Genomic DNA, 14,803 nt, shown 5'->3' with positions numbered 1-14,803 from the left:
GATGGCATTAAATGGGAAATTAGAGACATGTGCAATAAGGGCACCGAAGTTATCATGGGTGACTTTAATCTACATATAGATTGGGCTAACCCTAACCAAATTAGTAACAATACTGTGGAGGAGGAATTCCTAGAGTGTATACGGGATGGTTTCCTGGACCAATATGTCGAGGAACCAACTAGAGATCAGGCCATCTTAGACTGGGTATTATGTAATGAGAGAGGATTAATTAGCAATTTTTTTTTGCGAGGCCCCTTGGGGAGGAGTGATCATAATATGATAGAATTCTTCATTAAGATGGAGAGTGAAGTAGTTGACTCCGAGACTAGGCTCCTGAATTTAAATAAAGGAAACTACGATGGTATGAGGCACGAGTTGGCTAGGATGGATTGGGGAATGTTACTTAAAGGGTTGATGGTGGACAGGCAATGGCAAACATTTAAAGATCGCATGGATGAACTACAGAATTTGTTCATCCCTGTTTGGCATAAAAATAAAACAAAAAAGGTGACTCAACCGTGGCTAACAAGGGAAATTAGGGATAGCATAAGATCCAACGAGAGGACATATAAATTGGCCAGAAAAAGCAGCAAACCTGAGGATTGGGAGCAGTTTAGGATTCAGCAAAGGAGGACAAAGGGATTAATTAAGAGGGGGGAAATAGAGTATGAGAGTAAGCTTTCAGGGAACATAAAAACTGACTGTAAAAGCTTCTATAGATATGTAAAGAGAAAAAGATTGGTGAAGTCAAGCATAGGTCCTTTGTAGTCAGAATCAGGGGAATTTATAATGGGGAACAAAGAAATGGCTGACCAATTAAATACATACTTTGGTTCTGTCTTCACAAAGGAGGACATAAATAACATCCCAGAGATGTCGGGGTTCATAGGGTCTTATGAGAGGGAGGAACTGAATGAAATCAGTATTTGTAGGGAAATGGTGTTAGGGAAATTGATGAGATTGAAGGCCGATAAATCCCCAGGGCCTGATAATCTACATCCTAGGGTACTTAAGGAAGTGGTCCTAGAAATAGTAGATGCATTGCTGGTTGTCTTCCAAAGTTCTATAGACTCTGGAACAGTTCCCATGGATTGGAGGGTAGCTAATGTAACCCCACTATTTAAAAATGGTGGTAGAGAGAAAACGGGGAATTCTAGACCGGTAAGCCTGACATCGATAGTGGGGAAATTGCTAGAGTCCATTATAAAAGATGTAATAGCAGAGCACTTAGAAAACAGCGACAGGATTGGACAAAGTCAACATGGATTTACAAAAGATAAATCATGCTTGACTAATCTACTGGAATTTTTTGAGGATGTGACTGGTAGAATAGATAAGGGAGAACCAGTGGATGTGGTGTATTTGGACTTTCAGAAGGCGTTCGATAAGGTCCCGCATAAGAGATTAGCGTGCAAATTTAAAGCACATGGGATTGGGGGTAAGGTACTGACTTGGATAGAGAACTGATTGGCAGACAGGAAGCAAAGAGTTAGAATAAATGGGTCTTTTTCCGAATGGCAGGCAGTGACTAGTGGGGTACCGCAGGGATCGCTGCTAGGACCCCAGCTATTCACAATATATATTAATGATCTGGATGAGGGAACTAGATGTAATATCTCCAAGTTTGCAGATGACACAAAGCAGGGTGGGCATATGTTCTGTGAGGAGGATGCAGAGAAACTCCAGTATGATTGGGACAGGTTGGGTGATTGGGCAGATGCAGTATAATGTGGATAAATGCGAGATTATCCACTTTGGTGGCAAAAACAGGAAGGCAGATTATTATCTGAATGGCAATAGATTGGGAAAAGGGGAAGTGCAACGAGACCTGGGTGTCCTTGTGCACCAGACGCTGAAGGTAAGCATGCAGGTGCAGCAGGTGGTTAAGAAGGCAAATGGTATGTTGGCCTTCATAGCGAGAGGATTCAAGTACAGGAGCAAGGATGTCTTGCTGCAGTTGTACAGGGCCTTGGTGAGACCACATCTTGAGTATTGTGTGCAGTTTTTGTCACCTTATCTGAGGAAGGATGTTCTTACCATGGAGGGAGTGCAGCGAAGATTCACCAGACTGATACCTGGGATGGCAGGAATGACGTATGAAGAGAGACTGTTTGATTAGGCTTGTATTCGGTAGAGTTTAGAAGAATGAGAGGGGATCTCATTGAAACTTATAAAATTCTAACAGGACTAGACAGACTAGATGCAGGAAGGATGTTCCCGATGGCGGGGGAGTCCAGAACCAGGGGTCGCAGGCTAAGGATAAGGGGTAAGCCATTTAGGATTGAGATGAGGAATTTCTTCACCCAGAGAGTGGTGAACCTGTGGAATTCTCTACCACAGAGGGCAGTTGAGGTCAATTCATTAAATATATTCAAGAAGGAGTTGGATATATTTCTTAAGGCTAAAGTGATCAAGGGATATGGGGAGAAAGCAGGGACAGGGTACTGAATTTGGATGATCAGCCATGATCTCATTAAATGGCGGCGCAGGCTCGAGGGGCCGAATGGCCTACTCCTGCTCCTATCTTCTATGTTTCTATTGAGGATGGGGACATTCATGGAGCCTCCTCCTCCTGTTAGTTGCTTAATTGTCCACCAGCATTTGCGACTGGATGTAGCAGAACTGCAGAGCTTTGATCTGATCCATTGGTTATGGGATCGCTTAGCTCTGTCTATAGCACGATGTTTCCGGTGTTTAGCATACATGTAATCTTGTGTTGCAGCTTCACCAGGTATGCCTGGTTCTGCTCCTGGCATGCTGTTCTACACCTTTCATTGAACCAGGGTTGGCCTGATGGTTGAGTGAGGGATATACCGGGGCATGAGGTTACAGATTGTGGTGGAATACAATTCTGCTGCTGCTGATGGCCCGCAACGCCTTATGGATGCCCAGTTTTGAGTTTCTAGATCTGTTCTGAATCTATTTCACCAAGCACGGTGGTAGTGCCGCACAACATGTGAAGACAGAACTTGGTCTCCACAAGGACTGTGTGGTGGTCACTCCTACTAATGCTGTCATGGACATATGCATCTGCAACAGGTAGATTGGTGAGGATGAAGTCAAGTAGATAATACCCTCGTGTTGGTTCTCTCACCAGCTCCCTCAAGCCCAGTCTAGCAGTTAAGTCCTTCAGGACTCGACCAACTCAGTCAGTAGTGGTGCTACCGAGCCACTGTTTGTGCTGGATATTGAATTCCCCACCCAGAGTATATCCTGTGCCCTTGCTACCCTTAATGGTGTTCAATATGGAGGAGGACTGATTCATCGGCTAAGGGAGGGCATATCATTTAGATGCATCCCATGGAGTGACAGATCACACAGAAAGTTTGTCAAATAGTCCCATTCATTTACATACCTTAACCTTGTGAATACTAATGGAATTGGGTGGTGAGTTAGGATTTAAAAAACCAACAGCCCTTACCAACCGTCCAGGCAAATGCAGCTTGAAGAAGACAAACGAACAAATTGGAAATATAAGCAAAAATTGTGCTGAGCTTCCCAGGCCAGTTGTGGCCCATGAGCCGTCGTTAGGACACGCCTACACTAGCTTGGGTTGCCAACCCTCCAGGAATGATTGATTCATTTCCTGGACGCTGTTGCAAACAACTCAGGGAAAAGAAATCACGGGGCATTAAAAAAAAAAATTGCGTTTTTCTCATTTTCTTTGAACACTTTTGTTTATTAGTTATTAAAAGATTGGAGATGGGGTGGGGGGGGCGGTGCGGAGAAAAGGCTGTTGGACTGGAGGTGGGAGGTCCTGTGATGAAACCTCCAGAAATATGTCCAATCAGAGTTGGTGTCCCTAAGGCTAGCCCAGTCCCTTCCCCACCTTGAAAGTTTGAACTCCACTTCAGTGCCTGGGTTACCAAGGAACCTACTAAAGCACAAACTAGAATCAACCAATGGTTTTGGTGATGCTGAAGCCAGCTGTGATTGGTTGTGTCTCAGAGCCTTTCACACTCACCGCTGATCATCAAAATGCAGACAAGCAACAGACGACCCAGACAAGAGAAAACATGGCAAGTTCTTGAAACAAATGTCCACCTTCAAGTGAAATCTGTAGGGTTGCTCTTCAGGTAGTTTATTTAGACACAATTTCCTACTGGTTTATATGGAATAAAGACCTCACTAGTAAAGATACATAGTATATTTGAATTAATAAATAATCATTAGGCTATTTCTGGTGATACAGTTGAGTATCTATACAAGGCGCCATTCAATCTTCATCTTATTCTGGTGTCTGAGTTTGTACACAGACCATCTTAAACTTGTCCATCAGTCTATTTCAGGTGCTCGTATTCATGATCGCGGTCCTTCAGAACAGCTCACAGTCACTTCAGATGAGAATCTGGACTCCCAAGCCGTGAATAACCCAGACAGCTTTCATTTTCATATGCAATCTTTCCTTTGGTAATTACATACTTGATTAGTTCCCGATGGCCTCCAAACTGATAAATCAAGTGTTCCCACCTTTAGAAAAAGAGAAGGGTTTACTGCAGCGGTTGCGTGATTCAGGAGGTAGCTTTATAAAGCAATCTTATTTGGACCTTCAATTTGGGAACGTCAAATGACTTTGTCGATGTTGTAGCAAAGTGTAAATAGGTGAACTGCAACTAAATTAAAAAATGATGGTATATAAAGTTATAAAAGATAATACACAATTAAGATATTGTACTGTCTAAATGGGAAAAACACAACATATCAGTACACATCCATTGATATATTGTAGGTTTATATTTTTTAAGGAACAAACAAGGTTAAACTTCTTGGTACCTGGGCAATGATCAATTTAAACTACTAATCAGTCTGCAAACGAGGTTATGGAATGGCCATTTTTCTAAAGTACATTTTCTTCAAGTTATTTGAAACAAGCAACAGAAAAGATTCAACTTTAATGAAGTCATTGCTTCAGGTAACTGTTACAAATTGGGGTCTGCCCCTTTTAGGTTCAGTGGGGTCAGTCACTCCCGTTAGTGGTGTGACTCCCTTACTTTTATGGGAGTTGATTTACACCAGCCTGTATCACCTTGTATGATTACGAGGCACGGAGGTGGAACAACAGTACCGTTGCTTGAGCTGCTCGATGATGTTCCTGGTGGCAGCATGGCTCTCATGATATGAGTGCTGGTCAGGAGTGTTGGGGTTGTGGAGGGGAGTCATGAGCCAGGTGGAGAGCGGATAGCCCTGGTCGCTGAGCAGCCAGCCACAAGCTTGATGTGGTGGCTGGAACAGAGCTGGCACAGGATTAAGGCATCGTGGCTGCTGCCAGGATAGCGGGCATTGACGGTCAGGATTCGCCGTGTGTGGTCGCACACCAACTGCACATTAAGTGAGTGGTAGCCTTTGTGGTTATGGAATACCTCAGGATTGTTATGAGGTGCCCGCAAAGTGATGTGTGTGCAGTCAATGATGCCCTGCAGAGTTCTGGTGACAAAGTTCTGTGCCCACGTTCTTGCTGAAGCGGAGCCTTCTAACACACTGGTCCTCATTAACTTCATTAAATTTGTAAAGATTTGTGACTTTATTTTTTGCCAGCCATGTATCTGTTATTTGAGGACAGCTGAGTAAAGTTTCAATGCATGGCGCACCTTGGTGCATTAATGATGAGGATATCTCCTTGCTTCCCCACCTCCAGGGAGCCGTGAGACTGAGATTTCCCAAGGGCATAGGCAGCGTTGATGGTGGCAGCTGCCAGACTCTCAGCCATCGTCATCTTCATGTTTACACATGCCATGTGCATGATCATTGGCTACAGGGGAAAGATCAGTTCAACGTGATGTTAGAGGCTTGTGGAGACCAGAAAAGCAAAGATATCAAGTAAATATCCATACAGTACACAGCCCTCACCCAATAACTGATCATCTTTTGTACAGTTGTAAATTCCCCTTAAACTATAACACACCGACTGCTCTGAATGTGGACGGCACAACAATTCTAATGCACAGCCCAGTCTATGCATATCTGACACAGAATTTGAATTAGCCTGGCGCTAATTTTTTCAACTATTAAAACTTAGCACCCTAAACGGGACGATACCGAATTTCTCCCCATGGTGTCCCCCAGGGATCGGACCTGGGCCCGCTACTCTTCACTCACTTTATTAATGACCTGGTCAGTGGTGTTGGGAGAATGATAAATAGGTTTACAGGTGGCACTAAAATCTGTGCAAAGGTTAAGGCAGTAGAGGAGTGAAATCAAATCCCAAACAATTTAGATGCACTAGGGGAGTGGGCCACACAATGGCAAATGGCATTTAATTTTGGTAAATGTAGTATCATGCATGTTGGTACGGCCAACACAGGAGACACGCGTCATTTGCAGGGAACAATACTGAAGAGAAAAAGAGCTTGGTGTTATTGTGCATAGATCACTGAAGGTTCATGACCAATGCACAGAAACTGTAGCTAAAGCTAACAGGGTGTTGTGTTGTATTAATAGAACCATTCAGTATAAATCAAAGGACTCTATTTTGGCACTATAAGGGTCGCTGGTCAGACCACATCTGGAGTGCTGTGCCCAGTTTTGGCCCCCACACATGGTGGGCGATATAATGGCCTTGAAAAGGTCCAGAGTAGAGCTACGAGAATGATTCCCATCGTAAAAAATCTCACCAATCAGAGAGGCTCAGGAGCCTGGTCTATCTACCTTAGAGCAGCGTAGACTTAGAGACGACCTGATGGAGGTCTATAAAATAATTGAAGGGCTGGAGAGTGTGCCTATTGATAGATTATTCCAGTTTAACAGATTGGGGAGGACCAGGGGACATGAGTTTAAACTATGAAAGAGTAGGAATAGACAGGATGTTGGGCGGTTCTTCTTTTCCCAGCGAGCAGTGAGCCTCTAGAATGCGTTGCCGGCTGGTGTGCTGGGTGCTGACTCTCTGCCTTCAAGAGGGAGCTGGACTGGTTCCTGATTGGGGCAGAGATCGCATCATACAGAAGGGAAGTGTCTTTCTAGATAACATGTGATCTCCTGGATTGGTTTCGATCGCCTGAGGGGGTTGGAGAGGAATTTTCCAGTGTATTTTTTCCCTTATTGGCCCTGGGTTTTTTCTGTTTTTTTGCTTCTCCCAGGAGAGGACATGGGTGCCGGGGGTGGAAAGGGAGTGGGGGCAGGGGGGGGACGAGGAAAGAAGTATTTTTTCGTGATGCTCCGGCCATCATGGTATGGTGTAAGCTTGAGGGGCCAGCTGGTCTTTTCATGCCCGTCAATTCATGGTCGGGCCAATGGTGGAAGAAGGGCTTTCTGTGCTTTTTAATCTCAGCTTCTGGTGGCTTAACCAAGGAGTGACGCTAATGATTGTTGGATAACCCACCTTCCGTCCCACTCCGACCCACAGTGAAGTGACATGGACTGAATTAGGCTGGAGGGATACTTTGCCAAATCTCCAAACTAACATCGGTTGCTGTACTTTGTTGAAGGAGGTGGGTGTATGTTGAGATCTGTACATTTTATTTTTATCGTGCCGGATATAACTGAAGCTTTCTCAATGAAAACATAACCTTTATTCAGTCATTTAAATGTAGAAACTGACACAAAATTAAACTTCTCCATTTAATTATTGCTCTCAGGTAATGCTCAGAATTGTTAACAGGGACAGAACTGTAGCCTGTGGCCATATGACCTACTCCTGCTCCTATTTCATATGTTCATATAGCCTACCAGCTGTATTGCTTACATTGAATTAATTGCGGACCCTTTGTCAAAACACTTGCTAGCCGTGGCTCAGGGGTGGCACTCTCGCCTCTGAGTCAGAAGGTCGTGGGTCCCACTCCAGAGACATGAGCACATAATCTAGACTGTTGCTTCCAGTGCAGTAGAGAGTGCTGCACTGTCGGAGGTGCCGTCTTTCGGATGAGACCTTAAACCAAGGCTCTGTCTTCCCTCTCTTGTGGACGTAAAAGATCCCATGGAGTCCTGGCCAATATTTATCCCTCAGCCAAGATCACTAAAACAGATGATGTGGTGGATCTTGCTGTGTCACGTTTCCTACATTATAACAGTGACTATACTTCAAAAGTACTTCAGTGCTTTGTGATATCCTGAGGTTGTGAAAGGCGCTATATAAATGCAAGTTCTTTCTTTTCAAAGGGTCCACATCCAAAATGTGAACTCATCTGTTCTCACCATTAAATACATCATTCCATTTACCAAACAATTACAAAAACACTGAATCAAACTAGAAAGAATATGTTTACTTACCATAGAGAAGCAATACGCATTAGGGTTAAAGTCACTGCCGAGGGCAACAATCACTCCATTGTCAAGCATGTCTCGAGCTCGTGGGGTTTTAAGCCTGAAAATGTTTCAGAAATGCAACTATCAGTATGATTTCATCTATCTACCTATATATATAATAAAGCAGTTGGTTTGTCTGTATGTCTGTCTGTATGTCTATATGTTATAGAGCGTACCTACACATATGTTATATCAAAAGAAAGCTGATGATCAGGGGAGTGTCATAGGTGTATTTACTTTTTGGTCAGACAAAAATTGTTCGGACAGTATACAAAAAACGTTCAAAAATCCGCTCATTAGCGGTTGACCAATCCTACCGCTCATTAGCGTTGAGTGACGTGATGGTTGACCAATCCTACAGTTCAGTGACCTGATGGTTGACCAATCAGTGCATCACGGGTGGGACCTAATCCTGCAGCCTCCCCAAACGTCGCCGCCATTTTTCCCCCTGCTTTTCCTCAACAGCGAGTGGGGCAGCTGCGTCGGCCCACCAGAGCGGGAGATGAGTTGGGGTCACTCGGGCTGGGCCTCACAACCGCTCGGCCCGAGACACATAGCGGGGGAGCGGCAGCGGGCGGCCGTCAACCGCGCGGCCCGAGACACAGAGCGGGGGAGTGGCAGTGGCCGGCCGTCAACTGCGCAGCCCTCTAAACTGCCCTGGCAACGCCGGGCCCCCCCAGCTAGTACTATATAAATTTTAAATCATTTACCAGTAATACTCTAATATACTCTCCGGTTTCCCCCGACTCTGACCTCCTCCATCCCCCTCCCTTCGCTCCACCATTGACGGCCGTATCTTCAGCCGTCTCGGCCCTCAGCTCTGGAATTCCCTCCCTAAACCTCTTCGCCTCTCCACGTCCATCTCCTCTTTCGAGGTCCTCCTTAAATCTACCTCTGAACATAATTTTGGTCTCCCCTCCTAATTTCTCCCCCTTTGGCTCGGCGTTTGTCTGATTGACTTTTAAACATCTGTTAAAGACGTTATACAAATGCAAGTTGTTGTAACTTTTCTGCCAGTGATGTGAAGCTGCTAGATTTTCCAGAATTGTGCCACTTTCTCTTGTATTAATAAGGGCGCACTTTAATCCTCGTACAACCAATAAATCAGCTTAGTCCTCAACAAACGGGTAAATATTTCTGCCAAAGTATTTTTTCTGCTCCCCAGTCCCCCCATTACCTTTCTAAGAACTCATGACTGTGTGCCTGTATATCTGCGGCTTGTATATCCGCTGCCTGTATATCCGCGGCCTGTATATCCGCGGCCTGTATATCCGCAGCCTGTATATCCACTGTCTGTATATCTGCTGCCTGTATATCCACATCCTGTATATCCGCGGCCTGTATATCTGCGGCCTGTATATCTGCGGCCTGTATATCCGCTGCCTGTATATCTGCTGCCTGTATATCCGCGGCCTGTATATCCACTGCCTGTATATCCGTGGCCTGTATATCTGCTGCCTGTGTATCCACTGCCTGTATATCCGCGGCCTGTATATCCGCGGCCTGTATATCCACTGCCTGTATATTCGCGGCCTGTATATCTGCCGCCTGTATATCCGCGGCCTGTATATCTGCCGCCTGTATATCTGCCGCCTGTATATCCGTGGCCTGTATATCCGCTGCCTGTATATCCACGGCCTGTATATCCACTGCCTGTATATCCACATCCTGTATATCCATGGCCTGTATATCTGCGGCCTTTATATATGGGGCCTGTATATCCGCTGCCTGTATATCTGCTGCCTGTATATCCGCGGCCTGTATATCTGCCGCCTGTATATCCGCGGCCTGTATATCTGCAGCCTATATATCCGCTGCCTGTATATCCGCTGCCTGTATATCCGCTGCCTGTATATCCGCAGCCTGTATATCTGCTGCCTGTATATCCGCCGCCTGTATATCCGCCGCCTGTATATCTGCCGCCTGTATATCTGCCGCCTGTATATCTGCCACCTGTATATCCGCGGCCTGTATATCCGCTGCCTGTATATCCACGGCCTGTATATCAGCTGCCTGTATATCCACATCCTGTATATCCATGGCCTGTATATCTGCGGCCGGTATATATGGGGCCTGTATAACCGCTGCCTGTATATCTGCTGCCTGTATATCCACGGCCTGTATGTCTGCCGCCTGTATATCCGCTGCTTGCATATCTGCTGTCTGTACACCTGCAGCCTGTATATCCACAGCCTGCATATCCGCGGCCTGTATATCCGCTGCCTGTATATCCACCGCCTGTATATCCACGGCCGGTATATCTGCTGCCTGTATATCCACAACATGTATATCCGCGGCCAGTATATCTGCTGCCTGTATATCCGCCGCCTGTATATCAGCCACATGTATATCCATTGCCGGTATATCTGCTGCCTGTATATCCATGGCCTGTATATCTGCTGCCTGCATATCTGCAGTCTGTATATCTGCCGCCTGTATATCCGCTGCCTGTATATCCGCGGCCTGTATATCCGCGGCCTGTATATCCGCTGCCTGTATATCCACGGCCTGTATACCTGCTGCCTGTATATCCACTGCCTGTACATCTGCGGCCTGTATATCTGCTGCATCTATATGTGCGGCCTGTATATCCGCTGCCTGTATATCTGCTGCAGGTATATGCCCTGCCTGTAAATCCACTGCCTGTATATCTGCAGCCTGTATATCCGCTGCCTATATATCCGCGGCCTGTGTATCCGCGGCCTGTCTATCCGCTGCCTGTATATCCGCTGCCTGTATATCCGCTGCCTGTATATCTGCGGCCTGTATATCCACTGCCTGTATATGCGCTGCCTGTAAATCTGCGGCCTGTATATCCGCTGCCTGTATAACTGCTGCCTCTATATCTGCGGCCTGTATATCTGCGGCCTGTATATCCACTGCCTGTATATCCACTGCCTGTATATGCGCTGCCTGTATATCTGCAGCCTGTATATCCGCTGCCTGTATATCCGCTGCCTGTATATCCGCTGCCTGTATATCTGCGGCCTGTATATCCACTGCCTGTATATGTGCTGCCTGTATATCTGTGGCCTGTATATCTGCAGCCTGTATATCCACTGCCTGTATATCTGCTGCCTGTATATCCGCTGCCTGTATATCTGCTGCCTGTATATCTGCGGCCTGTATATCCGCTGCCTGTATATCCGCTGCCTGTATATCCACTGCCTGTATATCCGCTGCCTGTATATGCCCTGCCTGTAAATCCGCTGCCTGTATATCTGCGGCCTGTATATCTGCGGCCTGTATATCTGCGGCCTCTATATCCGCGGCCTGTATGTCCGTGGCCTGTATATCCGTGACCTGTATATCCGCTGCCAGTGTATCTGCTGCCTGTATATCCGCTGCCTGTATATCCGCTGCCTGTGTATCCGCTGCCTGTGTATCCACAGCCTGTGTATCTGCTGCCTGTGTATCCGCTGCCTGTATATCCGCTGCCTGTATATCTGCCGCCAGTATATCCGCTGCCTGTATATCCGCCACCTGTATATCTGCCGCCTGTATATCCACTACCTGTATATCCGTGGCCTGTATATCTGCCGCCTGTATATCCGCCACCCGTATTTTTGCGGCCTGTATATCTGCTGCCTGCATATCCATGGCCTGTATATCTGCTGCCTGTATATCCACGGCCTGTATATCTGCTGCCTGTATATCCACTGCCTGTATATCCGCAGCCTGCATATCCGCAGCCTGCATATCTGCGGCCTGTATATCCGCTGCCTGTATATCCACTGCCTTTATATGTGTACTGGCCTCGCTAGACATGCTCCTATCTAGTTATCCAGCAAGTTAAACACTTATTCAAATAATTCCTCATGAAGCCGGTTTGCTGTTTTGAAGCTTTACTTGAACAAATTTGTGAAACTGTAAACAAAGACAAATTATGTTCTGTACATAGAACTAAGTACTATACATTAGATATTACATAAGATATATACATATTTATAACAATAGAATAGACTAATTGTATAACTAACTAACATTTAAGCTGGACTTTGATAACTACCAACTATTAACTTCTTTATAAACAAAGTATTGTCAAATACCACACTGACAAAGTTGCTATCATGTTAACAAACAAAGATACTCACAGATATTGCGTCTGGCCTAACATATGAGATAAGATGCAATTGGATTGAGAATGGAATTCCTCATGGAAGATCCTCCATTACTCTGCTAGGTTCTTTCTGGGAAACTACTACCGGGGTCAAACAGGAAGAAAGGTCAACTGACCTCTGCTGTATACTAACACTGTTAACACAATAACCACCACCAGAGGATGCTATCTGCATGTGATAAGTCCAGAACACTCCCCATCTGGGATCGTTAATGACTCCACATAGTCCGAACTTTACTTGTCACTGGAGTCCTCCGGCGACAAAAGAAGAACCACCCCAGAGACAGTCCATCGGTGTCGACGATAGGATGCAGCTTCCGTAGACTGCTGTGAGGGGGTAGGTTGCGTTCTGCTGCTATGCACTTCAACTCTTCTGAGTAACACTCGTGTTGGACACTCTTCATCACAAGGATTTTGGCTCTCTTGAGCTCCTCTTCAGAGGGACTCTTACGACAGATGTGTCACCCATGGTAGCTACTCTCTTGTGTAGACTGGGAGAAGGTACGAGCTATGTGGGTTAGGCGTGCTACCGTCTTTATGAGAGTGTTCCATTTGGAGAAACGCTCGAAGCGTTTGGTGCTCATCAGGTCCTTAGAGATTTGAGTAACGTTCGCTGTGACTTGTGGGCGTATCTCGGAGTCAGAAACAGGGTTGAGGAGGTCGAATGACTCGTTGATTTCAGAGAAGTGTGGGGACGGATCCTGAAGAAAAGCAGGTCCTGACAGCCAAGTCGTGCTGCTGAGTAGGGACGCTGTTACAGATCTAGACCCATGGTCAGCTGGGTTCAGGTCTGTAGGGACGTACCTCCACTGGTCGGGGTATGTGGACTGTTGAATATGTTGGACCCTGTTGTTCACGTATATGTAGAACCGTCTACTTTGGTTATGGATGTATCCTAGCACCACTTTGCTGTCTATATAATATGTGATGCTGTCGAACTTCAGATCAATCTCCTCTTCCATGAACTCTGCAATCTCAACTGCAAATGCTGCTGCGCACAGTTCCAATCTGGGTATGGTGAGGTCTGGCTGGGGTGCCAACTTGGCCTTACCAAAGACGAAGACGATTTTGCTTTGTCCATCTTGAGTGGTGACCTTCAGATAAGCCACACTTGCAATGGCCTTAGCGGATGCGTCTGCAAAGACACAAAGCTCTTTGAATTGGGCATTTAAGGGAGAGAAAGACGTATAGGAGTGAGGTATTCGGATCTCCTGTAAGTCTTGGAGTGAGTCTCTCCATCTGTCCCACTCTGCTTCCATCTCTTCAGGGAGAGGTGAATCCCACTCTTCAGCGCGTGTGGAGAGTTCCCTGAGGAGCATCCTGCCTTGTATGGTGACAGGGGCTAAGAAGCCGAGAGGGTCGTATAGGCTGTTGACTGTAGAGAGCACTCCTCTATGTGTGAAGGGTTTCTTGGCATCTAAGACTTGGAACATGAACGTGTCTGTTGCTATGTTCCAAGACACTCCTAGGCTATGCTGTTGGGGGAGGTCATCAGTGAAGAGGTCTAGATCCTTGACGTCCTTAGCACAATCTTCAGGGGGGAATGCCTCCATCACTGCTGGTCTGTTAGAGGCTATCTTGTGCAGCCTGAGGTTGGATAGTGCAAGTAGTTCCTGGGCTCGTCCAAGGGTACTGATGGCCTCTGCTTCGGTCAGGAATGACTTTAGTGCATCGTCGACATAGAACTCTCGTTCGATGAACCCTCTCACATCACTGCCAAAGTCGTCGTCTTCTTCCTTGGCAGCCCTCCTCAGTCCGTACATGGCGACAGCAGGGGATGGGCTATTCCCGAAGACATGGACACGCATTCTGTAGTCCACAATGTCTCTGTTGGGGTCATTGTCCCGATACCACAGGAAGCGGAGAAAGTCTCTGTGGTCTTCTCTCACCACAAAGCAATGAAACATGTGCTGGATATCGGCAGCGATGATGACGGGCTCTTTCCTGAATCTCATGAGTACCCCCAAGAGGCTGTTGTTGAGATCGGGCCCTGTGAGGAGTACGTTGTTGAGAGAGACTCCCTGATATGGTGCACTGGAGTCAAACACCACGCGGATCTGTTCCGGCTTTTTGGGGTGATAGTCTCCGAAGGAAGGGAGGTACCAACACTCTTGGCCTTCCTGGCGTGTAGGAGTTATCTCTGCATGATCGTTGACAAGCATTTTCTTGACAAATTCTAGGAAGTGTGCTTTCATCTTTGGCTTCTTCTCTAGTGTGCGACGGAGTGAGTTAAGATGATTATAGGCATACTCCCTGTTGTTCGGCAGCCATCGTCTGGGGTTCTGGAAGGGTAAGGGTGCAACCCAGCTGTTAGAGCTGTCACGAGAGACCTCATTGTCCATAATCTGGAGGAATCTCATGTCATCGATCGATGGAGCAAGTTTGTGGTCATTGGCGGTGCGACAGAAGACTGACTGACCCGGGTTCTCTCCGGTGAGCATCATC

At 46.4% G+C, this 14,803-nt stretch overlaps 1 protein-coding gene across 2 annotated transcripts in view; it reads right to left on the bottom strand.

Annotated features, from left to right (window-relative positions):
* Positions 1–4,060: 4,060 nt before the first annotated feature.
* The window catches only part of amdhd1 (amidohydrolase domain containing 1), a 61,537-nt gene continuing 50,794 nt past the window's right edge, over positions 4,061–14,803 (bottom strand). Inside the window, exons 7-9 of one of the 2 annotated variants that reach the window (XM_086009882.1) lie at positions 8,203–8,296; positions 5,589–5,749; positions 4,061–4,470 (exon numbers count right to left, since the gene is read on the bottom strand). In XM_086009882.1, coding sequence (XP_085866008.1) covers positions 4,332–4,470; positions 5,589–5,749; positions 8,203–8,296 — 394 coding nt within the window. In that variant the 3' untranslated portion in view covers positions 4,061–4,331. The remainder of the gene's footprint in view (positions 4,471–5,588; positions 5,750–8,202; positions 8,297–14,803) is intronic. The other variant, XM_086009883.1, reaches the window with a different exon arrangement.

Source organism: Somniosus microcephalus, chromosome 17 (genome assembly GCF_052327205.1).
Source record: "Somniosus microcephalus isolate GS21.2 chromosome 17, FLI_Smic_1.0, whole genome shotgun sequence".
NCBI lineage: Eukaryota > Metazoa > Chordata > Chondrichthyes > Squaliformes > Somniosidae > Somniosus > Somniosus microcephalus.
Note: the sequence above shows the minus strand (reverse complement) of the source record. Positions and strands in the feature narration are given on the sequence as shown.